The sequence below is a fragment of the Podarcis liolepis genome (assembly GCF_965112155.1).
Source record: "Podarcis liolepis genome assembly, chromosome: 10".
Taxonomy (NCBI): domain Eukaryota; kingdom Metazoa; phylum Chordata; class Lepidosauria; order Squamata; family Lacertidae; genus Podarcis; species Podarcis liolepis.
The window spans coordinates 20,141,645-20,168,152 of record NC_139562.1 but is presented as its reverse complement, the minus strand read 5'-3'; the positions used below and the strand labels follow the sequence as shown (position 1 = coordinate 20,168,152).

The 26,508-nt window shown below is 41.7% G+C and overlaps 2 protein-coding genes across 3 annotated transcripts in view; both read left to right on the top strand.

Moving 5' to 3' along the window:
• SINHCAF (SIN3-HDAC complex associated factor) overlaps window positions 1-5,710 on the top strand; it is a 32,717-nt gene extending 27,007 nt beyond the window's left edge. For both annotated transcript variants that reach the window (XR_014516303.1, XR_014516304.1), the window contains one exon: window positions 3,568-5,710. The gene's annotated coding sequence lies outside the window, so the exon portion shown is untranslated. The remainder of the gene's footprint in view (window positions 1-3,567) is intronic.
• A 3,316-nt stretch (window positions 5,711-9,026) lies between these two features.
• CAPRIN2 (caprin family member 2) overlaps window positions 9,027-26,508 on the top strand; it is a 26,133-nt gene continuing 8,651 nt past the window's right edge. Inside the window, 17 exon segments of the mRNA XM_083461846.1 lie at window positions 9,027-9,214; window positions 9,217-9,243; window positions 10,030-10,295; window positions 11,919-11,981; window positions 12,972-13,028; window positions 13,860-13,946; window positions 14,756-14,994; window positions 17,157-17,239; window positions 18,269-18,457; window positions 18,927-18,970; window positions 19,686-20,348; window positions 21,290-21,385; window positions 22,623-22,751; window positions 23,009-23,084; window positions 24,267-24,319; window positions 24,978-25,073; window positions 26,113-26,226. Coding sequence (XP_083317972.1) covers window positions 9,145-9,214; window positions 9,217-9,243; window positions 10,030-10,295; window positions 11,919-11,981; window positions 12,972-13,028; window positions 13,860-13,946; window positions 14,756-14,994; window positions 17,157-17,239; window positions 18,269-18,457; window positions 18,927-18,970; window positions 19,686-20,348; window positions 21,290-21,385; window positions 22,623-22,751; window positions 23,009-23,084; window positions 24,267-24,319; window positions 24,978-25,073; window positions 26,113-26,226 — 2,352 coding nt within the window. The 5' untranslated portion in view covers window positions 9,027-9,144.

Here is a 26,508-nt window from a genome sequence, read left to right as displayed (position 1 = left end):
AGTTCTTTTTATGTTGTTTGGAACCGTTTTCTTTGTTATTTTTACTGCCAACTTAGAATCGTAGAATGCAGGATTTATTTATTTTTTTTTTGCTCAATGTGAGGCTCAAAGCCACAGCCCTGTTTGCTGTAACTCCTGAAACTGAGTAAAAATTTCACTTGTTTGCAAAGCTAACTCTGACTAAGTCTAGCCTAGGTATTTTTGTGGAGAACATTTGTTTAAAGTGGATGAGGGCAGATTTAAGTAAATCTAACCAAGTTTTAATGTGTTTGGAGCAATTGCCATTGGGCTAACTCCTACGAGAGAAATCTCTCCTCCAAACCTTTCCAACAAAAAAATCTACCAGTAAGTTTGATTTGCCACCTTTTTTTTGGGGGGGGGGGTAACCGCAAACAAGGTGTTACTATAGAGAAGATTGTCTCAAATCACCACATGGTGGACTTTACTGATGAGTGGGACCTTGAGAAGGGCCTTTGCTGCCGATCTCAAGGCTTGGGCCAGCACTACGTTCTTGTGTGAGTTTGGATGTTAACAGGACTGGTCTCTGTGAGCAGATGCACCCAAATACGTATGTGTTTACTCTCAGCTAGCCAAGCTGTACTTATTTAGGCTTTAAGGGGTTCCCAAATAATAAAATCCATTTTAAGGCCCATCTTTGACCCCAACTAATTTTGGGGCCTAGGGCAGCTCACAGGCTTCCATGGACGATGACCCTAGGCCTAGATATTATTTTTAAAGACTCGTTCAGAATAAAATGCTATGGCTTCATTGAGGTTCATGGAATGGATTAAGGCAGATCTAAACTTCTTATATAACAGTAAACAGACATCAGAAAAATTAAGGGCTGAAAATATACTCTAATAAAAAGTTGCATGCTGCTATATTAAGCGCAAATTGTTTACGGGTAGGGAATGTAATGACCTGTGAGTGCACATTTATCCTTTCTATGATCAATTTGCTCTTAAGATTCTAGGAAAAAAGCTCCTCCTCCCCCTGACTGAATAGTCAAGTGTCCTGGATTCTGCTTTCAGTAGATCCTTCTTTCATTTGAGCCAAGAGGAAATAAAACATGCCTATGTCTCTCCATCTTTGCTTGTTCCTACACAGCACACAGAAAAAGCTTGACACAAGTGAATGACACACATACTGAACCAAGAAAATGCTGGGGGCTTTTTGAAATATAAAAAGTGGATTCTAGTTACCTAACAGTTATATTGAACTTGCAGAAAGGCAGTTGCATAGACGAAATAAGCTGAATTTCAGAGTCCTCAAAAAACCCTCCCAAATGCTAGCCTCAGGTAAAGGGAAAGTTTATGACGCGTTCATTAGGACGCGGGTGGCGCTGTGGTCTAAATTGGCGGTTCGAATCCCTGTGACGTGGTGCGCTCCTGTTGCTCGGTCCCAGCTCCTGCCAACCTAGCAGTTCAAAAGCACGTCAAAGTCCAAGTAGATAAATAGGTACCACTCCGGTGGGAAGGAAAACGGCGTTTCCGTGTGCTGCTCTGGTTTGCCAGAAGCGGCTTAGTCATGCTGGCCACATGACCCGGAAAAACTGCAGACAAACGTCGGCTCCCTCAGCCAGTAAAGCGGGATGAGCGCCACAATCCCAGAGTCATCCACGAATGGACTTAACTGTCAGGGGTCCTTTACCTTTTATTAGGGCTTGATTCTGATTCTCAGAGAACCAAGTGCAACAGCTCTTTGGTAATTTGGATCAGTTTTGAAATAGTTATAGAAATCTCATTGCGCTGTGCAGTTGCTAACTCCCTCCCTGTTCCCCAGGTAAGCTTGCATGCTTATTTATAACAGTCATAACCTGCCTTTTGACAAATGACCTCAATAAGGGTTATAAAAGAAAATCCATTTAAAAAGTATAATAAACACATTGAACTCTACAATAGATGAAACAATAAATGAGCAATAACAGCAGCTTAACTCAGTAAAAGACCACAAGAACTGGGCAGATTTCTCTGCCACCTATAAAGTAACAATGAAGGTACGAGGCAAACATGCCAGCAGATGAAATTAATAGCACTGGAGCACCACCCACAGGAAAGGTCCTACTTTTGATAGCCCTCAAACTTTCACAATTGCAACTGGATGAGTAAGAAATCAATCCTTTAGTATAGCAGCATCTACACTTGGGAACTCCCCGTTGACATCTGGCAGGTGCCTTCACTGTACTCTTCGGCACCTGCTTAAAATACTTTTGTTCAGGCAAGCCTATCCAAATATGTAGATGCTGATATGACCTAATCCTTTTTACTGTTCATTTTCATTATTTTTAACAGTTTTAAAGTGTTTTTATTACCGTATTGGCCTGAATATAAGCTGCACTCCCCCCCCCCAAATTCCAACCGTGAAAAGTTAAAGTGCGGCTTAAATTCGCAACCTTACAAAAATTGGCTTACTCTCCCCCAGATGGTTTGCTAGGAGGCTGTTGAACGGTGTTGGGGGGTCATGGGGTGCTAAGCACCAGCAATGGCCGCACCCCCCTGTTCATTGCAGAAGCATTGGGGAGGCTGGCGCATGGCACACTTGGGGGTCCAGCACCAGCGCCTGCTTGTGGAGTGGGGCACCGAGCACCATCCAGCCCCCTATCCCCCGTTGAGGGTGGTAGTGCTGGGAGGCGGGCATGCAGCATGCTCGGAAAAAAGTGTTGGGCTGGGGAGCGGGGTGACAAGCGCTGGCACTGCCCCCCTAACCCACTGGTTGGTTTGAGCGTCAGGGCGATTAGGGTGCCAGAAAAGCAGGCCAACCACTGACTCTTTTCTTTTTCTCTCCAATTTTAAGGGAGCGGGTTATATTCAGGTATTGTCTTTTTTCTATTTCCCCCCTTAAAGGTGCGGCTTATTTGTGGGTGTAGCTTATATTTGGGCCAATACAGTATTTAGGCGGGAAGGTTTAGGAACCACTAGTATACAATATTCATTAAAAACAGCAATGAAAAACTTAAAATGATAGCCATGAAATTCTCAAAATATAGATAAGATCAAGCTTTAAAAGCAAATACTGTATAGAAATGGGTATTTGAGTAGGTACCATATTTTTCGCTCTATAAGACGCACCAGACCACAAGAAGCACCTAGTTTTTGGAGGAGGAAAACAAGAAAAAAAGTATTCTGAATCTCAGAAGCCAGAACAGCAAGAGGGATCGCTGTGCAGTGAAAGCAGCAATCCCGCTTGCTGTTTTGGCTTCTAGGATAGCTGCGCAGCCTGCATTCGCTCCATAAGACGCACACACATTTCCCCTTACTTTTTAGGAGGGAAAAAGTGAGTCTTATAGAGCAAAAAATATGGTATTTCTTTCTAAGTAAGCACCCAAAGCTGTGCAATGAGGGCACCTGCGTAACATCAATAGGCAGGGAGTTCCACGGTACAGGTGCTACCACACTTAAAGGTTGATATCTTATAGGTGTGGAACAAACATTAGGTGTCACATCTAAATAAATGTACGGTAATAAATCCTGCACAATGCAAATGGTAAATCATTGTTTAGCAAGAGCAGCAGTAGTGTGGGGCAGGGGAGCGGAGGGGTAATAACTCCCTTTCTCTCTTCTTTTATAGGAGTGTCTGAGTTGAACCAGGGCTGCTGAAGTGCTCCAACCATCTCTCAGAGGATCTATCCATTGATGGGTGGCCACCCTACTAGAGCAATATTAAGTGGAATGATTTTTGATACCACTGTACTGAGCTAATTCTCTTATTGGTGCAAACAGAAATGGCATCTAAAAGATCTTCCCATGTAATGAGATGCCAATTGAGAACCAAGGGCAGTTGGCCCAGTTGGAGATGCTGGCATGGACATGATTGGCAGCAGGAACTTTTGTAAGGCAAAGATTAGCAAGGGGACACTCATGGTTGCATTTTCTAATTCCTCTTGGAAAGCTCTGCAATGATGTAAGAGCTGTTCTTTGTGCTCCTGACAATACGGGCCTCTGTCACTTTTGTTCCAAGTAAGTGGCTGCTGGACAGTTTTGCGAACACAGCAGCATTCCATTTTGGCAGGCCTCCATTATAGAGCAAAATAGGAAATGGTCACAAAAGCACCTACAAACATTGTGCATGTAGGACAACTTTCTTACTATGTTGGCACATCCACGTCATACCCTCATTCCTGCTGCCAACTCTGCCCTCTGATATTTCATTCATAAAGCAACATGTAGTATTTATTTCTATTTGTATTGGGACTGTAGAACTTAAAACTGGAAATACAATTCTTTGATAAAACCAATGAATGTTAAACGTAAGCCCAGGAAGGGCTGAACTAAATTTAATTTCTGAGTTTATTCTTTGCATTGAAATGCTCAAAGGTGATGTCTGACTTTGTGCTGAAATTGAAAGGAATCCAGTAAAGAGCTTTCCCAATGATCTAAGGTAGGGGTGGCCAACTTCCAAGAGACTGCGACGATCTACCCCTTTTTGGGGCATTCAGGCCAAAGTTGTTGAGCTGTTTTTGGTGGTTCATGTCATTTTAGGGGTGCAGGGCAAAGATGCTAAGGTTTTTTTTAGGGGAGCCAAAGTTTTTTAGCTTCTTTGGGGGGAGCCACTGATCTACCGGTGATCTACCACAGACGTCACGATCTACCTGTTGGACTTGCCTGATCTAAGGGATAACTGAGGCTAGCTAGCAATAATAGCACAGCTATTGTGTACATAAATAAAATATTAGAGATCTGGAATACTCTGGAAGCTACCGGTAAATTACTTGTAGTTTTAGCAGATCCCTGAAATGTAAAGTAGGCAATATCTCTGAAATTTCATGCAGGTCCTTTCATTCCTCTAAAACAGTGGTGGCCAAACTTGGCCCTCCAGGTGTTTTTTGAGACTACAACTCCCATCATCCCTAGCTAACAGAACCAGTGGTCAGGGATGATGGGTATTGTAGTCCCAAAACATCCAAGTTTGGCTACCACTGCTCTATAACAAATATGAATGACACAGTTCATAAGATCACTGATATGTGATGCAGAACATCACTTCAAAGAAGAATCTTTCAGAGAATCTTCAGCCACCAAATTCAGTTCAAAGCCTTAGTTTAGCAATAGATGTCATAAGCCTCAAACTCTATATTGGCAATTCCATAAAGCTGATATGTATTGGTCACATTACAGTTTCCTAACATTTACCCCAGGAATATATCATTGTAGAATACATTAGAATTCCCCTTCTCAGGTTGTGTAATAGATAAACCTTTTAAAATTTATTTGAACCCTAGAGAACAAAAATATATGGTCTTATTAAGGCTTCAGCTTGGGAGGGTGGTAAAAACCTGCACTTTTGCTTAAGTCTGATTTACACATGTAGCTGAATGAAGCTATAGAATGCTAAAGTGGCAGTGGACCATTTCAGGCAGCAGGCAAAGCTGATGATCCTATATTGGGGGTTATTAGGCTTTTGGGACCCAGTGCACACATTTTGATTTTTTAGGGAGTGCCATGGGGGGCATGGCACAGTCATGGTTAAACTTTTCCCATACTATGCTCCTATACTTAAAAAAGTCTTAACCTGTTGAATTTCTGCCAGCCATACAGCTGTTAAAGGTACAAGAACCCTGATTTTCACCAATGCCTGTCCTAATCCAAAACCTAATCTGCATCAGTATACATGCATACCATTGTACTGTAAGTTAACTATACAGTAAATTCTTACTGAGTGCCTGGTTTTTAGCTCCTACACAGCAATAAACATGGCAAAGCCTCTGGAAAGTTTTCACATTTGTCTTATGGGAGTTGGGGGCAATTCCTTAACATCCACTCATGTTTATTGAGCAGTAGTATTTGCATAACAAAACTTCCAGGAACTACCTGATATCCAATGAACCCACCACAGGAAAGATGCATTTTGGTTGCTAAGGAAAGATGAAAAGCCAAACCGCAGAGATTCCAAGGATTACTATAACATAAGGCAGAAAGAGGAAAAGTGCTCTAAAGTGGAAAGGACTACAGCCACGCCCAGGGATTCCTATTGCCTGGTGTTCTAACAACTCATGTATCAATCTCAGCTGGCTTTGCTCATTGGCTAAAAACCCTCACAGGTGAGAGCAGTCAGCCTAGCTCATTTCACAGAAATCACTCAGGAGAGTACTAGTACATTTTGCTTCATAACTTACTTTCTAGGAGAGATATAGGTTTACTTTTTTCTAATGAAACCTTAGAATTTGAGGCCCCTCAAGTGTCTCAAGAGTGTCATAGCACCCATGGGCATTAAGTTGGCTTCCCCCATCCTTTTTATTATTATTACATTTGTATCCCACTTTTTCTTCAAAGAGCTCAAGGTGGCATACACACTTCATCACCTCTGCATTTTATCCTCACAACAACCCTGTGAGGTAGGTTGGCTGAGAGAGAGTGACTGGCTCAAAGTCACCAGTGAGCTTTGCTGATGGGAGACATAATTTAGCAACATCTTGAGAGCACCAGGTTGGCAAAGGCTACTTTAGATAGGAATGTTTTACCTGCCTCAGCAGAGGGTTGGACTAAATGACTTTTGAGGTACTTTATGATTCTGTGATTCTACTTCAAAATGTTGTAAGCCATCCCAGTTGCACTGAAGTGCTGTTCTGCTCTTACAGCTGAACGGGACCCTGGACTTCTGCCCACAAAGCCCTGCCCTAATGGCATCACTGTGTGCTTCTGCAGTTGCAACAGTGGATCCATCACTGTTTTCCAAGGGTAGTCCATTTGTTGGAACAGGGTTACCTGTTTGTTCACGTGTGGCTCTTCATATTTAAATGACACTGACTTCTTACATTATTTTAGACCTGAATATTCAACATAATGGTGATAACTATTCAGAGGTCAAACTGTTCCTAAAAGCTGCCGGTATTAAAAGTGACCGTCCATACAAATTAGCAATTTGTCTACCGCTTATTAAGGATGGTATGCTTGCATGTCAGCAGAGGGTTCTCTATAATATAAAGCTTTGAAAACAGTTATAACTTTATTCATGTATGATACAGAAAATAAATGTACAATCATTTTAGTCTGATCAATGTCATTCAAGCTTGCCGCTCTTATCCAAAACAATAAAATGTTTGCTGTTCGTAAAAAGATTTAGGGCACATTCACACAATACATTTAAAGCATTATGATACCACTTTAACCATTCATGGCTTCTCCCAAAGAATTATGGGAGCTGTCAATAAACTATGTGCATTGCCAAGGCTAATACTACGAAAAGCATTAGCAGCATTATATCTTACCTACAAAAACATAAATGAAATAAAATGGGGGGGGGACAGGAGGGGGAAGTTCCTACTGAATGTGTTGGAAAAGCCTCAACCTTTAAAACTGTCAACTCTTTTTAAAAAGAAGTGCAGCATGTTCTAATTCAGTTTATTGTGCATGTCTACTCAGAAGCAAGTTCTGTAACCCAACTGGGACTTTGTCCCAGAAATGTGCTACATAGAATAATAGAACTGTAGAGCTGGAAGGCAGAAATCTCAACTAAAACATACATGACAACTGGCCACCCAACCTCAACATCTGTTGTTTTGTGCTGCTACTACTGTTGTTTGTGTTATGTTTTGTTTTTAAAATGCTATCTTACCTGCAGCCCAGCATCTACCTACCTAAGAGCATCTCAGCGGAACTTCCTTCCGAGTAGACAAACATCCTGAGTTTGCATAACACCTCCGCTCCATCTTCCAAATTGCAGACTGGAGTATTTTTTCCCTCCCTTAGGCAGCACCTCCCCAGCAGGTGTGTATCTCTGTTTAGCATTTAGGCTACACAGAGGAGTCCCAATGTGAAACTTCAAAGCTTGCTCACTACTTTGTGGCATTCCTTAGTTAAAGCACCAGTTTTGCCTGCTGCTTTCATCTTTATCTGTGTATTTATGTCTCTCTCTTTCTCTCTCTCTCTCTCTGCATATTTATCTATAGTGTTTGTGTATACATGAATGCGCGTGCTATATAGTGCACGCATTGCAAATATGTCTGATCGACTGGGGGAGGAATAACCAACCCGAACACCAAATCACTTTAATCTGGTTTGGTGTTTTTTTTAAAAAGAAACCGTAATAAGCTTATGTTTTCAGTGATCTTAGTGCATCTTAAAGTGGTCTGGAGTGTTGCTTGATGCTTTAAAACACCGTATGGGAGGGACTGTATGTGTATCTGAACGTGTAGATCATCCTGGTCAGGACTGCAACCTTTGACCGAGACATACAAACACATCACCTTCCTTGAGGACGCCCGGACACCTCACAACCTTCTTTTCTCCTCACCAGTTAACGGTCCGGCATGTCACGCGGGGGCGGGGCCGAACGCGCGAGCGGCAGTAGGCCACGCGGTTGCCGCGGCGGCTGATTGGGCGGCTTGTGGCCGGCTGGCGATTGGGAAGCCGGCGTGTGACTTTCCCGCGGAGGCTCCGCCCCCTTATCTCCCCGCTGCCGGGGCGGGTTTATAAGCCGGGAGGCCAGCCGGCCGGCGGGTGGGCTTGAGCGAGTTTAGGCTGCTGAGGTGAGTTGGCGAAGGGCGGGGTCCGGCGGGTGGGAGGCAGCGGTTGCTCGTGCGGCACGGAAACAGATGCCGCCTCCTCCGCGTGTGTGAGGCGGCGGTGTGAGGGAAAGGAAGGCAGTACAAGGGACGGCGTATCCCGGGGGCTGGTGGCGTTTGTGGCCGGGAACGCTGCGGGGAAAGGAAGGAGCGACAACCTCCGCCGTGAGCGGAGAAGATAACTCGACGTCACTTATTACCCCCCCCTTTTATCCATAGTTGGATGTAGCCCATAATTACAGCCTCCTCTTTTCCCACCCTCCCTTCCCTACAGCGGACAGAATTCCCCGGTGTTTTTCCTCTCGTGGAAAAAAAAACGCCGCACAAAACCCCTCCAGTGGTGCAGGTTGTGTCGCCGCCCTGCTTCCTCCCCTTCCCTGCCAGGCAAGCTGCGCCTTGTTCTCTGGACGCCCTTTCAGGGGAGGGAGCTTTGAGGCCTCGGTCCTGCGCGCACTTGCTCTCCTGGGAATAAGCGCACGTGTGAATGTGATATTAATTGCCCTAGTGAGCGTGCGGGGGGGACGGGGGACGGCGGGCTAAGCTGTGGGGCTGCAACATCATGCGCCCCTCACTGAAAGTAGCGAGACGGGCTTCGAACAGAACGGCGACGTGCCGCCAAATTGTTTCATTCGCTGCTCTGTGTGATGCCCTCGAATCTTCTGACGAAGGACGACTTAAGCAGAGTGCCTCGACATGGCTGGGTTTTTTTTAACCTTAAGCGCTCGACTGCCCTTGCATTTTCAGTAAGGAATGAGGAAATGTCTTGCTCACCTGCTTCCCAACTGCCAATTTGTTCGTAATGGGTAACCTAGCATCTTTCTCAAATTGTGTTTGATGCAGGTGTGAACTCCCCCCCCCCCCCCCACACCTCAATTGACCCACAGGGCTTCCCCTCTGGAAGTAATTTTTTTCTGCCTGTACATAGGTGAATTAACCAATTAGAAATACATAATGAAAGTCTTGTGTTCTTCCTGAAAAGATTTTTAGGCACTCCTCTGCTAGCTTCTGTCTCTAGCGTGAGGAATTGCTGATGCCTTTTTTGTGACCCTGTTTCTAGTGCAGGTGGGGAGGGCTAAAGCCTCCAGTAGGTTTGTTGGTTTGTTTGCTTGCTTGTTTAGGAAAGTGGCATATAGATTTGATTTTCTAGTTGGTACATGCATGCAAAGAGTTTAGGATGGTAATTAGTATTAGCTGGCATCTTACTGGAATAGGGAATAAGGAAAAGAAGGGCGAGACTCCCCTTCTTCAGGAATCTTATTGATCCAAATGCTGGTAGGTCTGCAGCTGTTTAAAACAGTCCCCGCCCCCATCTAGAATAGATTATGGATGAGGATGTTAAAATGCTCTCAATTGTAAGGTTATCTGAACAGAGAAATAGTGGTTTCTGGATGCCTCTCCTGTTCCGTAATGGTACATGTTCCACAAAAGGCACATTCGATGCTCACTGTGTAGATGAGAAACTTAATAGTAACTGGATGCTGAAGTTGCAGCTGTGAGGGAAAAACTAAACAGTACCAGTTTCTTTGCAGCCCTAGCTGTTTCAATGGTGCAGCTTTCACAGTCCCCGCTTTGCCACACTTCGCCTTCATGCCACTCTGAGGAAGCAGAGGAGAAGAGCATGAAACCCGCCAAGCAGCAGGTGACTCAGGGCCCTCATGGGGACAATCAGCCTCCTTTGAGCCCCCTGCAGGCAGCTTTGAGTTCTGCTGCAACGGCTTCCCAGGCATATGAGACTTACATTGATAATGGACTTATCTGCATGAAACACAAGATCAGGAACATTGAGAAAAAGAAGGTATGCATCTCTCCTAGATTATAGAAATGGTACCAAAGGAAACTGCTGTGTTTGTTCATTCACTCTTTCTTGCCATTGTCTATTGGACTGTAAGCTCTTTGAGGTGAAAGGCCCATATTTGCTTATGAAAGTGTGAAATGCTGTGTAACAAATTCGCTTAAGATAACTTGCCAGCCTTCAAAATTAGATTAATAAAATATAATGGCTAGAGTTTATGACTAGAGAGAAATAAGAACTTTCTGCTGTGGCATGTAATTTGCATGAGCCGTCAGTATTGAGTTGGTTCAGGTGGCATGAGAAACTATTGTTACTGTGATGAGAACAAGTTTTAGGTTCATGTGTTCCCTGTGTGGCTACAATGGCAAAATCCCACATCTTTTACTTCCACTTTTCAATTACAATTTTGCCAGTGTGGTATTCTGGCTTCCAAACTGGCCCACTAAGTCCTAAAGGTTGGATGCTGCTTTGTGTGTAGTGTAGAGTGCATGCCAAAATTAAACTGTCTACTGAATTTTGATGCAGTCTGTCACTGCTGTCAGTATATAAAGTATATAAAGATAGTTACAGGTAGGTAGCTGTGTTTGTCTGCCGTACCTGGGCGACCAACTAAGTTTGTTATTGATATGAGCTTTCGTGTGCATGCACACTCTGAAGAATTGCGCATGCACATGAAAGCTCATACCAATAACAAACTTACCTGGTTTCTAAGGCGCTAATGGAAGTATATAAAGGAACCTACATGACTAGTAGTAGTTTCATGCTTAATTAGCCAGTCTTAATCCAGCAGGTGGGACGCGGGTGGTGCTGTGGGTAAAACCTCAGTGCCTAGGACTTGCTGATCGTATGGTCGGCGGTTCGAATCCCCGCGGCGGGGTGAGCTCCCGTTGTTCGGTCCCAGCTCCTGCCCACCTAGCAGTTCGAAAGCACCCCTAAGTGCAAGTAGATAAATGGGGACCACTTTATAGCAGGAAGGTAAACGGCGTTTCCGTGTGCGGCACTGGTGCTGGTTCACCAGTGCAGCTTTGTCACACTGGCCACGTGACCCGGAAGTGTCTTCAGACGGCGCCGGCTCCCGGCCTCTTGAGTGAGATGAGCACACAACCCTAGAGTCGGTCACGACTGGCCCGTACGGGCAGGGGTACCTTTACCTTACCTAATCCAGCAGGAAGGTGGCTTTGCCATCCAGCTGCAGTAGTTATCAGAGCTTGAATGTCATAGAAAGGCTGTTTTGAACCTAACATTCACCTTATGCAACTGTAACTAGATATATTGCCAGTGGTACTATCTTGACAGTGGTTCCAATATTATAAAATTATTGTGCATTGAAACTCTGTATTGCCATCACCTTTATAGAACTTGACCCTGAGCTACAGCAACCTTCGCCATTCATATGAATATATAGTGTACCTCTTGCTTAAACTAACTGCGAAAATCTAATGTTAAACGTCTGCCAAAGAGGTCTACTTTATTGTTGTTTTGATGTGCATTTTATTGTATTTAATGCTATAAATGCATGGTAGCATGTGTAGGCATCCAAGTTATTCAGACTTTACTCATAGGCCAGACTTGAATAAGTTGGTTATACATGGTCTAATCCTATACCTGCTCAATACATGTTTTCAGCTCAAACTAGAAGACTACAGAGATCGTCTGAGAAAGGGGGAACCCCTCAATCAGGATCAGTTGGTAAGCTTTCTGTTCTTGTATCTCAGATTGCTGCAAACATTTGCAGCAATGAATTCAGCAGCTCATGACAGACTTCTGAGATGCTCCTTCATGCCTAGGCAAAATACATTGGCCTAAATCTTAACAAAGAGTTATTGCACATTGATTTCAGTGGTGCCAGTCAAGCTGAGGTCTTGTGTCGTGTCTAGGCCCTATTGAAGCTATGGGAATAGAGCTACAGGACCTACCTTTAAGCAGTCCTCTGGGCCAAACATGGCCAGGAAAGTATGTAGAAAATAGATAGGAAAGCAAACTACTAAAATCTTAAAATTGTTCTCAGCTAAGGTCTGTTAGCTGCTCCAGAATGATCAAACATAATTAACTTTTTTGCTGAGAATAGTAGATCTATCTTCATCCTGACTCATGCTGTTGGCTCCTTTTGACTCAGGCTCTTGGCTCTTTTTACAGTGGTTGGATAGAAAAGGTATTTTAAGTTCCAGTAATAGTAACTGTGATGCTGCATTTTCCCATTCTTATACAGGATTGGTTATGAACTGAGGCAGCAGGAAAGCCATGAACTTTGATTATAAATATTAATAATACTGCACAGAGAAACAATAACTTTTATTCTTTTACGGAGGATGGCTTGGGCTTTACACACAAAATCTCTTCAATAGTTCTCTTTGCCGCCCCCTTCCCTCCCCACTGCCATTGCCAGATTATTCTGATACAGCAAGATACAATTTATTGGTTGACAACTAGTAGACTTTTTGGATTAGAATTCTAAGGTACATGAGCATATGTTGTTAAATGTCATGATCTTCATGACACCATAGTGGATGAATGGTTGGGAAATTGATGCTACGAAGGGGCTATTGGTACACAAGTGTTCAGACTGGTTCCATCATTTTGATGAAGATAGAAGATAGTGCTGCTTATGGCATGTGATATTTGATAATACTGCTTTGGCAGGGGAAGTGCTGTCTAATTGCCATTTACCAAATTGTATAGATGCAGTTTGGGCCACAGCTTGTTAGAGGTCAAATAACTGCCGGATCTGTGGTCAAGGTAAGCACTGAGCATCTTGAGTTGGAGATGTGGCCTTTGTTAACCCATTTTCCATGGTGTAACCCTGAATTATGAATAACTGCTGAAGGGAAGTATAGCTACTTAAACACTCCAGCCATAGTTGTTAAGCAATAAATTTGTGAGCTTTATGATGGTGATTTCTTCCTGGTTTAGTGAGCTGAGTCCTTCACATGTAAACATGATAATTGTTAGCATAGCACTACTCAGTTTCCTCAAGATCACCGATAGGGAACCCCATCCCTGACTATTAGCCATGCTAGCTGGGGTTGATGGGAGTTGCTGCAACATCATCTGGAAGAGCAACTAGTCCTTTATATAAGAAGAGATAGAAGAGTGTATAAGAAAAGAGGCATAACTATTTTTAATGTTGTATTTTACATTGTTGTGACCTGCCTTGGGGCCTCATGGTGTGAGACGGGATAATAAGGATAATAATAATAATAAATAATGTAGCATTCTTTAAATGATAGATGCTTTTGTAAGTAGTAAAATAATAAAATGACAGATTTATAGCAGCCTTCATTGTATGTATCTTTTTAAAAAATCATCATTGGTTTTAACTGTATAACCTGTACATGGCAGAAAACTCCATAATTAAAATTCTGTTTAAGTCACCTTATAATTTAGCCGTAGTGGCTGTTGCTCACACTGCTCCTCAGGTCTTACCACCTTATGACTATCAGAAGTTGAGATGTTACTGGAAGCTTTGTGTACATTAAAGGACAGTCTTCTTAAAACATCTGCGCTTCATAATTCTAGGCACTTTATACATGATGATGAATAATAATAATAATGTGTGGCTGATTACAGGAAGCTGTTGAAAAATATGATGAAGTGATCCATAACTTGGAGTTTGCTAAAGACCTTCAGAAGACATTTTCTGGGCTTAGTCAAGATGTAAGTAGATTGAATTATTGACTAGAAATGGGTCGGTGTGGCTTAGGATCCACTTTGTGAGGGGAGGCGGGCTTTGTTCAGGTTCTCTTTATCCTTCCCCCATCCCCACTTGTCTGAGAATCTGGAGTTGGGTCTCTACTCTTGTATGTCCGGTGCCTTCTTGCATATCAGTGCCAAAAATGTTGATATGGAGTACTCCTGTTCTACCCCACCCCTGTCATTCCATCCTACCCTGATATGAAACACTACCCAGAAACTTAAGCTTTGAACATTTGTTGTATGATAAGTGGAATGATTGTCGAAGTTGAAAGGTGTTGTTAGAGACTTGAGGAAAAATCTTTAGCACCTTCATTTAGGACAGGGGTCTGCAACCCGTGGCTCTGGAGCCGCATGTGGCTCTTTTACACCTTTGCCGCGGCTCCGGGGCGGATACTAGCAAGGGGAGGAGGCGCATTGTGCGCCCCGACACTCCCCACTGTGGCGGGCGCTGTACTGGCTGTGACGTCGCATGGGGGCGGTGCGTGCATTAGCCACGCACCGTCCCGACGTCACCTTCCCACCCGCTGTCAGATCGCGGCTCTGGAGATATATTTGTTTTAAATGTCGCAATGGTTTTGCGGCTCCCAGGTTTTTTTTTCTTCGGAAATGGGTCCAAGTGGCTCTTTTTGTCTTAAAGGTTGCAGACCCCTGATTTAGGAAGATGACTTAGGTAAGACTTTGGATTGACTTCTCTGAGCTACAGTCCAGCTGCTGGTTGGATCTGTCAGGAACTTGTGTAATATGCCTGTTTTGTTTTTATATTAATACAGCTTCTGAAAGCACAGAGGAAAGCACAGAGAAGGGAGAGTATAATGAAGCTTGAAGCAGAGAAGAAGAAACTCCGCACAGTACTGCAGGTCCAGTATGTGTTGCAGAGTTTCACTCAAGAGCACGTGCAGAAAGACTTCAAATGTGGCTTGAATGGCGCAATATTTTTGTCTTCTAAAGAACTAGACTACCTCATTAATTTTGCAAAATTGACCTGCTCAGGAAGAAATGAAGGCGTGAGGTAAGTAAATGTGTCCTTACTTAAATTGCAAAGCGAATCTGTGCTAGCATTTGGACATTTAGCTTTATTAGAAGTGTAGTTTTGAAACATTATGAGTTTTCCGCATAGGAGGCCCCTTCAGGATAGCTCTTTGGATGAGCTGCCTCCAGCCTCCTTGCTGCTGGTGCTTTGTTTCCTCCTTGCTGCAGTCATTTTCTTACTGCAGAGAGAGCGAGGTTAGCAGGTTTTTGTCTGCAAAGTGAGGGGGCACCCACTGTTAAGGGAGCAGTTGTTTGTCGCTTAAGATAGTGGTGGGAATTGGATCTATCAGTGACAGGCAGTTTCTTCTTTTTGCTGCTGTTGCTTCATTGTTCCTTTACATATGATGGGGCAAGAATGGCAGGAGCCAATCAGCTCCTGGTAGTGGATCCCTTCTAAGTCACAGCATGTCAACAAGTGCCCAGCTATCCTGGTGCTCAGTGCTTGGCATAGTTTGTTTTACAGAACTTTGTGTTAACGGTGGTGCCCCGCAAGACGAATGCCTCGTAAGACGGAAAACCCGCTAGACGAAAGGGTTTTCTGTTTTTGAGCTGCTTCGCAAGACGATTTTCCTTATGGGCTTGCTTTGCAAGACGAAAACGTCTTGCGAGTGTTCCGATTTTTTTTTGCTCCCCCCCCCTTTTCTAAGCCGCTAATAGCCTTTTAGCCGCTAATCCGCTAAGCCTTTAATAGCCGCTAAGCCTTTAATAGCCGCTAATAGCGCTAATCCGCTAAGCCGCTAATAGGGTTGCTTCATAAGACAAAAAAACCGCTAAACGAAGAGACTCGCGGAACGGATTAATTTCGTCTTGCGAGGCACCACTGTAGTAATATATATATTATTCCTTTGGGCAGCCTTTTTAAACCTGGAGTGGTTGTAGTCTACCAGGTGGTGGTAGTCTACAGTTCTCATCAGCCCCAGTCAACATGATTGATGATGAGAGTTGTTGTCTAGCAAGGGCACCAGGTTGGGGAAAGCTGCCTTAGGGTTACAAGGCTGATAAAGCTGGCTTTGTGGCTTTCACATGTTTGTTTATCCCCCCCAAAAGACTGGGATAAACATAAAACTCTTCAAGCAAATACTACTCAGGGGACAACTTACAGAATTGTCTGAACAACTAATGGAGCACCACAATATGTATTCTGAGGACTGAACTGAGATGTTGTGGCTTAGTTCTCTGAACGAGGAGACTTCATATGCAACACTAAATGAAATCATATTGCATGTGCAACACAGACTACTGGCTAATCTTGGGGATACCAGTGGTATCAACTTCTAATTTGCAAATTTGGGTTTTTAATTGAGCCTTTTCAGAACTTTGCCATAATGTAGTCAAAGCCATGCTGGGCAAATCCAGGCTGATGTGCTTATTGTTCCCAGAAACCTTAGTGTTGCTGTCCTCAAGAGAGACCCTATTGGCATCTGTTAAGACCTCCTGCTGCTCAAATTGTTATTCTAAAATTTGAGTGTTTTGGTTTAGTTGAAGAATTGCCTGTTCTCCCCTCCACACACCCCTACATTTTATTTCTTTTGAGAATTGTGTATGTGTGTTGTCTCTTTTTGTGGGGGAGGGGGACTCTGAATATCACCAGTTTGTGGCTATTTTGTGGTTGCTAAAATAGTTTTTGAAGAAGTTATCTACAGTAAAATGAAACAGTTCTAAATTCAGTTAGAATTACTTGTTTTCTCAACTTAACAAGTGATTTGGCAGATCTTTAGGCTCAACTTGGAATGGAGCCTTACAAGTATTATTATTATTAAAACTTATTAGATAGCCTGAAGGGAATACAATTTGCATTTGCAGGCAAAATATACTTGGCTTTCAGGTCTTTTGAAAGAAACTGTGCACTTGTACCTGTTAAACTGGCACTAAGACTTACTAAAAACTGATGTTTTTATCATTAAACTGTTTCAAAATGTCTCATAGGAAGTGGTTTATAACTAAATTGGTGAAATGGTGTTGGCATAACTGGCGAAAGGATGTTTTTAATTACGTCAGTCAATTCTGAGCAAAAAAACCAGTTGCTGCTTACAGGGTACAAGGTACTCTGCCATCCCTATTATATCAAACAGCCATCTTAAGTAAAAGTTCATTACTTTCTTGATCTAGCACTGACACTTATTTTTCCCCTCTGACATGAAGTGTTGAAGACCAAATGGAGCAATCATCACGCTACTTCTGGGATCTGCTAGAAGGCAGTGAAAAAACAGTAGCTGGGACAACTTGTGAGTAGCCTTTAGATATTTTTGCATCTAACATCTACCGTCTTCGGGCAAAATACTTCATAGCAAGATTGGGATTAGAACATTTATTCCAGTTCAGGAACATACTTATATTGTTCCTTCCATTGCTTGAAAGAATTATTTTCTAGGCCAGTAACTGCTGTTGCCTGGTTAGGGCAACATAAATGCAGATTGTTTATAACTGTTTAGAGATCCCTAGCAAGGCCTGTAGTTCCCCATTGCACATTTATGGCAATATCCAATATGGCATGAACAAACATGACAGAACCTCCTCTTCCTTTCCTCTCTCTGCACCCACAATCTGCTCCAGAAGACTCCCAACTCTCCAGAACAGACCTTGAGTGTGCAAGGAATGCAAAGGGGAAGTACTGCTAGAGGCATTGTGCTCAGTCTGTTATCATGGGTGGGAAGTCATTTTGCTTAATAAGCAAGCCACAATATTATGTAGATGTACTGTACATGGGATTGCATTTATGTGTTAAGTGTTTAATAGCAGGTGAGTTCCCACAGCTGCAGGAACCATGTTTTATCTTGGTATATAATTAAGGTAGACCAGCACATTTATGGGTGTGACTACAGGAGATTTGCTGGATAGGGAAATTGGTCTTTTAACCAATTATAAGTTCAGCATCCCTGTGTTTAAGGCATATATTCTTCAGAGTATATCTCAGGATAACTTCCCAAGACTGCATTGTTATTTTTTTAATCTTTGAGGATATGACAGTCTTTTACCAATAAGCAAATTAGTTCTTGAAATCAAGGGTGTTCTGTGGATGTTCTCCGTGTTCACAACAGTAATTTTCTTTGGTCTTTTGGTTAACTGAAATGCTTGAATTACATTGCCATTTCAAAGATCCTCTTAAGCATTTAGTTTAAAACATTTCCAAGAATATATTGTGCCAAGAAAAAAAGTTTGATCTTTATTTAAGATGAGATGGTGTCATATCCCCAAACTGAAAACTCACTTTGTGATATTTTAATCTGCTTAACATTCAACTCTCTGTCCTCTAGATAAATACCTGAAGGATTTGTTATCTAAACTGTTAAATTCTGGCTATTTTGAAAAAACTCCTGCTCCTTCCAACATACCAGTAAAAGAGGAATCAAAAGAACTGTCTACAAGACCTGAGTTGTGTGAAGAAATGCAAAGACCTGAAAGAACAAGACAACCCTCAAATTCAGAGCATGTCAGTGAATCAGGTAATATATTTGTAGAAATCTTAAATTCTTAACTGCTGATACAGTACTTCAGATGTATGTCTTAAATTTTCATGTCATTTTATATAGCTTAAATTTTTAGCTAAATAAGTTATGTATATTCTGCTCTTCACCTTATTTAGGCTTTATTGGTGGTTAAAATCAATTGTACCACAATAATAAAACAGTCCTAGCTGTTTGGGATTAATTTTAAACTTTCCTACTAAATGTATTTAGTAAGAAATACAGAAGAAGTTGTGTGACTTCTTACTATAATACTAGACATTAGCAAATTCTCAAAGAGGTGGTTGCTAGACTAGCCTGAAATGTAAGTCATTTTGTTTGGTGTGTGTCCCCCCCCCCCAATCCCCTGCATAAGTGAATGTGCTATGGATGCTTAGAGAAGTAAACTGTTTTCTATCATTTGGCTTTGTGAGAACTTGAATCTAAGTTATGCAATCCTTCTTCCTAGCACCTCAAATGGAGCACATTCAGTCTGAGATACAGCCTCAAGAGGTAAGTTATTAAATGATATGCTACAGTAGAAGAAATTAGTGTTAAACTGCAGAATAGCTTGCTATATCAGTGCAGTGATGCTAGAACTAAAAACTGGAGATAATACAGGAATCTCTTCAAAAGCTCCACTTGAAGAAATTTGTAACAAGGCTCCAGCAAAGGCAATTGCCAAATGGGAGTCCATAAATCCTTTGACTTTGAGACAGGGTGCAGTGAGGTAGAATTAACAACCAGCTGCCTGTTTAACTTTGAAGGTTTATGGGCATAGTCTCTAGCACAATGTGGATTTTCTGTGCTATCACTGTGGTTTTTGAACCAAGCCATCTACCTTGCTGTGGTCTTAAACAAGGCATATTTCTCTCTTTCAGGAATCCTGGATATAAACTAGCCAGGAAGCTACAGCAGATGTTCTCAATAAGAGAACCATATAATGAGTATTCAGGATGGCACAGTAGCATTTTGTAAATCTGAAAGCAAGTGTTTTGTCTTTATGTCTGAAGATCTTGACGTTTATTTATTAAATTTATATACTGCCCTTCATCATAAGATCTTAGGGCGGTTCACTGTCACACAGATTTACAAACATTTTTGGAAATGTACAATTCAATCCTGTTGGGTGACTCTTGTACAACAACTTTCTGGCATGATTTCGTTTTAATTGTGCTAACAATAAGATGAGTACTGGTAAAATACTAAGTTTCTTTGGTTTGTATAGTTTCTTAATAGGCACTATTTGCCTGAAGCTGACTCCCCTATCAAGAAGCCTGAGGAATCCAAACCTTGGGAAGTGGAACATGTTAAAACAAATGAACCTCCAAAGTCATGGGAAATGCTTGTTGACATGGAAGAGCAGGAGCAGAAGCAGAAACAAGATTATGTTAAAACTCTGGAATCTGTAAGGCAGCAGGGAAAGAAACTGGAACTTTCAAAGCCTTGGGAAGCTCATCTTAAGGAAGGTGATGATGATCACGAGGAGGAAGTTCTGAAGCCATGGGTAACTCAGGTTAGAGAACAGCGGGCCTCCCCTAAACACTGGATGAGCAAAGCGAAGGAAGAGCAGGAACAAAAGCCACAATGTCCAAAAACATGGGTTGCTCAAATAAGGGTGGAAAAACCGGAACCTGTGAAGCTTTGGAGTGCATGTGTTGGAGAGGAGGAGGAGGAGCAAAAGAAACACGAACCTGCAAAGCAATGGGTAGCACACATCAAGGAAGAGAGGGAACAAAAAACCCAACCCCCAAAGGTTTGGGAAACATCTGAGGGACCACGGCAAGCACTTCAGAAGCCATTACAGAACCCTCCAAAGATATGGGGAGCTGGAAATCTTACCTCAAAGGAACAATCTGGGCCAAAGAAGCCTGATTTGGGACCCAGTGAAGTGAGTTGGTATAAACAATAGTATTGCCTGTAGAATATTTTTATACTAAAACTGCAGTTTGGGGTAGTGATGTATCTAAAAGTTCAAAGTTTGGGCTTTGTCAATGAACAGCTTATTTTTTGCCACAGTAGTCTAACTCTACATGAAACAGGGTTCTCAGCAAATATTTGGACATGGAAATAAACTAAACCTAAAGGGGTGTAAATAGTTTGCTGTTTAGTGAATTTTTGCCAAGTTCATATTTGGAATGGCAGGGGGGAGGGAACTTAGCATTGCTGATCACAAAGCTTGAAGATTCTAGATGTTCAAAAATGGGGAATAATATATAATAGAGGAATAGAGCAGGGAGGAATATAGACATAGACCTCCAAGTTTGGATCAGTTTTGGATTTCTATAATTAAAAAATGAGGGAAGGATAATGAATCTGGAAGGCTTTTTTTAACCTACATGACAGGGTTGGTAGGATTAAAGGAGAAGGTAAGGGTAGCCAATGGGTCTCAACCCCTTGGTGAGTTAGGGACTTCCCTGCATGCAAAGACAGTCTCTGCAGACTGAACAAACAAGACTAATAGTGGGTCCAACAGTCAAAGTGGTTTCTGCTTGTGCTGTAGAGGGAAGTGAGTGGCAGGTAGGGCTCACCAACGTTATCAATCAGTTGAGATTAGATCCTTCTGTAGGACTGATCTCTACTTAAACAATTAATTTGTCAAAACATATTTCTAAATGCTTTTCAATATAGAAATAAGAGCTCAGACTGAAGTTTGATTCTGACATGAAACAAGTGGTTACAGTAAAATGCCATTAGGTAATGGGGCTTTCAAAAGTTAGCTAATCTGATACTTTGTGTAGAACACGGAGTCTGTGGTGTATTTATGTAAAAGTTGTACATTGCTAAGTCATATTATAATAATCTAATACATGGAATTCTTATTTTACATAGGATGAAAAGACAGATGGAGTGAATGAAGGAGGCATTGATGCTACGTCTGTTGGAGAACCTTGTAAACTACCTAGGAGCTTTGAAAACAGCCTTCAGGTTTGTTTTCTTGGTTATACTGATCATAGGAAATGCTTCAAAATGCTTAAATTTAGAATCTTGAACAGCTGGAATACTTCCTGTGTGAAGTATCCACTTTGAATCTTCCCAGGGACAGGAGAATTTGAAACCAAAGAAAAACTGTTTAAGTTGTTACATAGGGCCATGGCTCAGTGGTATAGCATCTGCTTTGCATGCAGGAGGCCACAGGTTCAATTCCTGGCACCTCTGGGTTTGACTGGGAAAAGACCCTTGTCTGAATTCCTGGTGAGCTGCTGCCAGTCAGTGCAGACATTACTGAGATAGACAGAACAGTGGTCTGCCCTCTGTAAGGCAGCTCCCTAAGTTCTGAGTGTCTCAGGAATCAATTCATAGCCTTAGTAGTAGATCAGTGTTTAAAAATCCGGAAATTTTTAATTTTAATATCAGGAAGAGGTCTACTTCAGGAAAGGTATGAATGGACCTCCTGTTAAAATAGTAACTTGAAAAGGAGCTCGTATTCTGAAAATGCCATTTTCAGGACTTGGCTCTAGGATCCTCCCTTTTATTTGACTTGAAATTGTGTACCTGCAGCACTGTCCCATGTGTTTATTTAGAAGTAGCTCCTACTTTGTTCACTTCGGTCTTTCTCCATTGTAACAGTGTTTAGAATTTAAGCCTAAAGTAAAATGTAAGATGTACATTGGGAGAGTATTATTGATTGGAGGGGTAACCACCATGGTGCTCTCCAGATGTTGTAGACTACAGCTTGCATTGCTCTTGACCTCTGGCCCTGTTGGCTGATGGGAGTTGGATTACAACAACTAGAAGGTACCATGTTGGCTCCTCGTGTTTTGCAAGTTGACTTCAGCACCAACAAAGCCTTTAATCCAGGGGTCAGCAAACTTTTTCAGCAGGGGGCCGGTCCACTGTCCCTAAGACCTTGTGGGGGGCTGGACTATATTTTGAAGGGGGGAAAGAACGAATTCCTATGCCCCACAAATAACCCAGAGATGCATTTTAAATAAAAGGACACATTCTACTTATGTAAAAACACGCAGATTCCTGGACCGTCCATGGGCTGGATTTAGAAGGCGATTGGGCTGGATCCAGCCCCCGGACCTTAGTTTGCCTATCCATGCTTTAACCCATACAGTAGCATACTGGAAAAAGCACTCTGGGAATCTTGCCTTCTTTGAATAGTTCAACTAACATTTTCCTCAGCGATTATTATTATTATTATTATTAATTTTATTAGGCACCTAAACCTGTTCATCAACCAGTTGCAGAGTTTTGCTCTACTAGTCTTCCAAAGGATCCAATATTAAGAAGGGAAAGACTACAAGACCTGATGACTCAAATACAAGGGACCTATAATTTCATGCAAGTAAGTTGTCCTGGATAACATGGAGTTTGGGGGAGTATGATAGGTACCTAACGGATGGTGAGCGCAAGGAAAAAATGAAAAGGAGGGCATCAGTTGGTGTTAAGGTCTCAGATATTTTAATGGCACATGTTTTTAATTGCTGAAGGCAATTTTCAGAGGTTAAAATGCACTACAAAACATGTAAACTTTTATTCATCTCTGAATAGATTCTTGTTTTTTTTCAAGAGTGCAAGACTTGTAACTTTTTTGTTTTTAAGGAGTCTTTACTGGATTTTGATAAACCTTCACAACGTGCCATTTGTTCATCACAAGCACCTTCAGTTGATTCCACAGGTAATCATAATTGTGGTTAATGGTGAACAAGGAAGATCCTATTTTGTTTCATGTTCTAGGAATCTCTTATCACTTTCATAAAGCAGAAAAGACTGGCATAGCAACAAATTATTAAATCTATGTGACAAAGATGTTCGATAGGTGAGATTAATACTTCATGGTATATCTTAGAAGTATTGTATGCACACTTTAATTTAAATTCAATTTTTGTTGTTGTTACAACCAATATGGTCACTTCAACCACCACCAGAAATAAATAGACACACTATACAGATTGTGCAGAGATATACTGTTAAAAAAGAGATAAACTTTAATTTAATTCATTATTTTTTTAAAGCCTCTATTTCTATTAAGCAGTAAATTGTGAAACACATTTTCTTAAATTACATTGCATCCGAAATTTTGCTTGATACTGGAGCAGAACTTAATTCTTCCTGTTAGAAATTTCTTCAAAAGTTTTATCTTTGAATTTCACTTTTTAAAACTTTGAAACTTGGGCCTTGATCTTGACACAAATAGTCACTAAATGAGAACTAATTCTCTTAAATGTAAAACCTCAAGTGAGATTTTCTGTTGGTCCTACACATACTGGATGGTTAGAGAGTGTATGGGAAATTGTATTGTCTGAGCATCTGACTTTACCACTGCAGATATTTTGAAATAGTATAGTTTCTATTTACAACTTTAATAACCAACAATATTGTATTGTACAAAACTCCAATGACTCATACATCACTATAGAGGGAGTATTTACCTCCCTTCCTCCCAGCAGACTCTTTGGTTGGCCTAGACATGTCTCGGACTGTCCCCTTTCTCAGCTGATGTTTTGTTGTTGTTGATGGCTTGTGATTTGATTTTATTCAGATGTCAACTCTGGACAGTCGCTCCATATTTATTACTTAATATAAAGATGAACATAATGTAAACAACCTCTGTACTCCAGTCAGTCACAGTTATTATGGTTTTTATTTTATTTTGATTTGTACATCTTGCTGACTTTTTACAACTCCATTTTCAAGTATCAGTAAACATACATATATATTTAAATAAAACCTTATATGTTAGCATTGTCTTAATAGATTATCTAGCATCAGGCATACAATGGTGGTAGTTCGACTCTGATATTTGAAGAGCAGTTTCATGTGTAGAAAGGGCATAACCAAATGTTCCCATATTTTGTAGCACCTAATGAACAACTTTCAAGCCAAAATGATTTCCCTGAGGAACCGGTTCAGGTAAGAGTGGTAAGCCATTTGTCACAATGCATGTCAAACATGCATTGATTATTTGGAATGTATTTTTGTATCTTGACTGCATAAACTGCCTTGAGCAGGCATCCCCATCTGGAGGCCCTCCAGATGTTTTGGACTACAATTCCCATCATCCCTGGCCACTGGTCCTGTTAGCTAGGGATGATGGGAGTTGTAGGACAAAACATCTGGAGGGCTGCAGGTTGGGGATGCCTGGCCTTGAGTAACTTTCTAAAAAGATGGGGGTATAAATGTGGCTTGCCATTTTGGCTTAAACAGTTTTTAGGAGGCACAGTGGCTAGGACCTAAAGAACCATGCAACTTGCTCCAAGAGAGTAGTGGGGCTTTTGATGTGTGTGCCATGCAACTTGGATGCATTCTGCAGGAGTGGGAGGCAGGTACTGGACGATCTGCAAGTGAGAGCTCTCCCCCCTCCAACCCAGTGGGGGGGGGGTTGCAAGTATAATTACTCTCAAATTATCCTTAATTGGCTGCATGCCTAGGGTCTGCTATTGTGGGAACCGCTGTTCACCATGGCAGCAAAAACTGGAAGTCCTAAGTAATATTTTCAAGATTTTTTTCAAACTATGAAGTCTACTGTACATTACATTATATATTACATTGTATATCCCTCTATTGACAGGCTGCTGCTTCTCCCATAGCCTTGCACGGCTCAATCACCTCCTTAACTTCTGACAATACACTGTCTGGATCAGAAACTGAACTTGCGACACCACAGGTTACTGATTGTTCTTTAGAGTTTGCCCTTGATCCTGATTAACTTGTTGCCCTCTAATGAGGGGGTGCCTATTTCTGACCTTCATTCGTTTGGTATTTCTGAGAAATGGGGCAGGCAGCTTATGCCAGGTGATACTGAATGTGACAGGTTGGTGTGCAGCAAATGCTGGTGTGGCTTTGAGAAAAGTCCCTACTGGGAGAAGGCATATCAAACGAAGCCAACTCCCCCCCCCCCCCGCTGTTGTACTGTTGAGGAGGAGCAAAGCAGGGTCTTGAGTAGTATGAACCAACATGCCGTTTGTTCACATTAAGGCATAGTTTAAAGTTAACAGCGGTTTTATGTGATGTGTGAACCAGGCTTGGAATTTACCCATATGTATCCCTATAACAGAGTTTTTACATTTACAAGATAACACTTCAGTAAATTGAAATTCTGATAATATAAACTTGAACAGTTTTCAGTAAGGCAAATTATTCAATGAAACTGAGCTGACCACCCTGTCTATCTATCAAAAAATAGGTGGGTTGGCCCTGGGACTCTTTGAAGCATTCTTCCCAAATAAATATATTTGCTTAATTATAATATAGTTAGATATACAGTGGTACCTCGGGTTACATACACTTCAGATTACAGACTCCGCTAACCCAGAAATAGTACCTCGGGTTAAGAACTTTGCTTCAGATTATAGAAAAGACTAAGACGACAGAGGTTGGAAAGGAATATTTAGAAGTTGTTAAAAAATTATGGACATGGGGAATGCAGAAAGGGGGGGTATGGGGGAGTCCCGGAAAAGAGGTTTATGAAAAAATGTTATGAAACTATACGTGTTTGTATGTCTTTTTAAGTGTTTGTTTGTCTTTGAAAAAATTTTGTAAAATCAATAAAAATTTTATAAAAAAAAATAAAAAATAAGAACTTTGCTTCAGGATGAGAACAGAAATCGTGCTCCGGCGGCAGCAGGAGGCCCCATTAGCTAAAGTGGTGCTTCAGGTTAAGAACAGCTTTTAAGTAACTAGTAACTATCTGGTTATGTCTCTAGACATCTGTTACAAATTCTCAAGAGTCTGAGAACTTCAGTCCACCTCAGTCCTTTTATCGGATAAGCAAAGAGATTGCTGAAGTATTAAAGCCTAAAAAATCTGAAATTTCTCAGGTGAGTTTGACACATACTGTAAGAATTTGACTGATAAAAAAGTGTGCCGTTATTGCAGGGGTGGTAAATATTGTTCCCTTGATATGTTGGCCCCAGCTGGCAAGCTGGTCAAGGATGATGAGAGTTGTAGTCCAACAACAACTGGAGGGGGACCATGTTTGCTATCCCTTTGCTATATAATGTTGATCTCTGAAAATGAAAACTAGTAAGTTTTAAAATGCTAGTTCATTGCCATAAGGATCTCCATCATGTTAAACTTCTGTATGTAAATGTTTGAAGTGG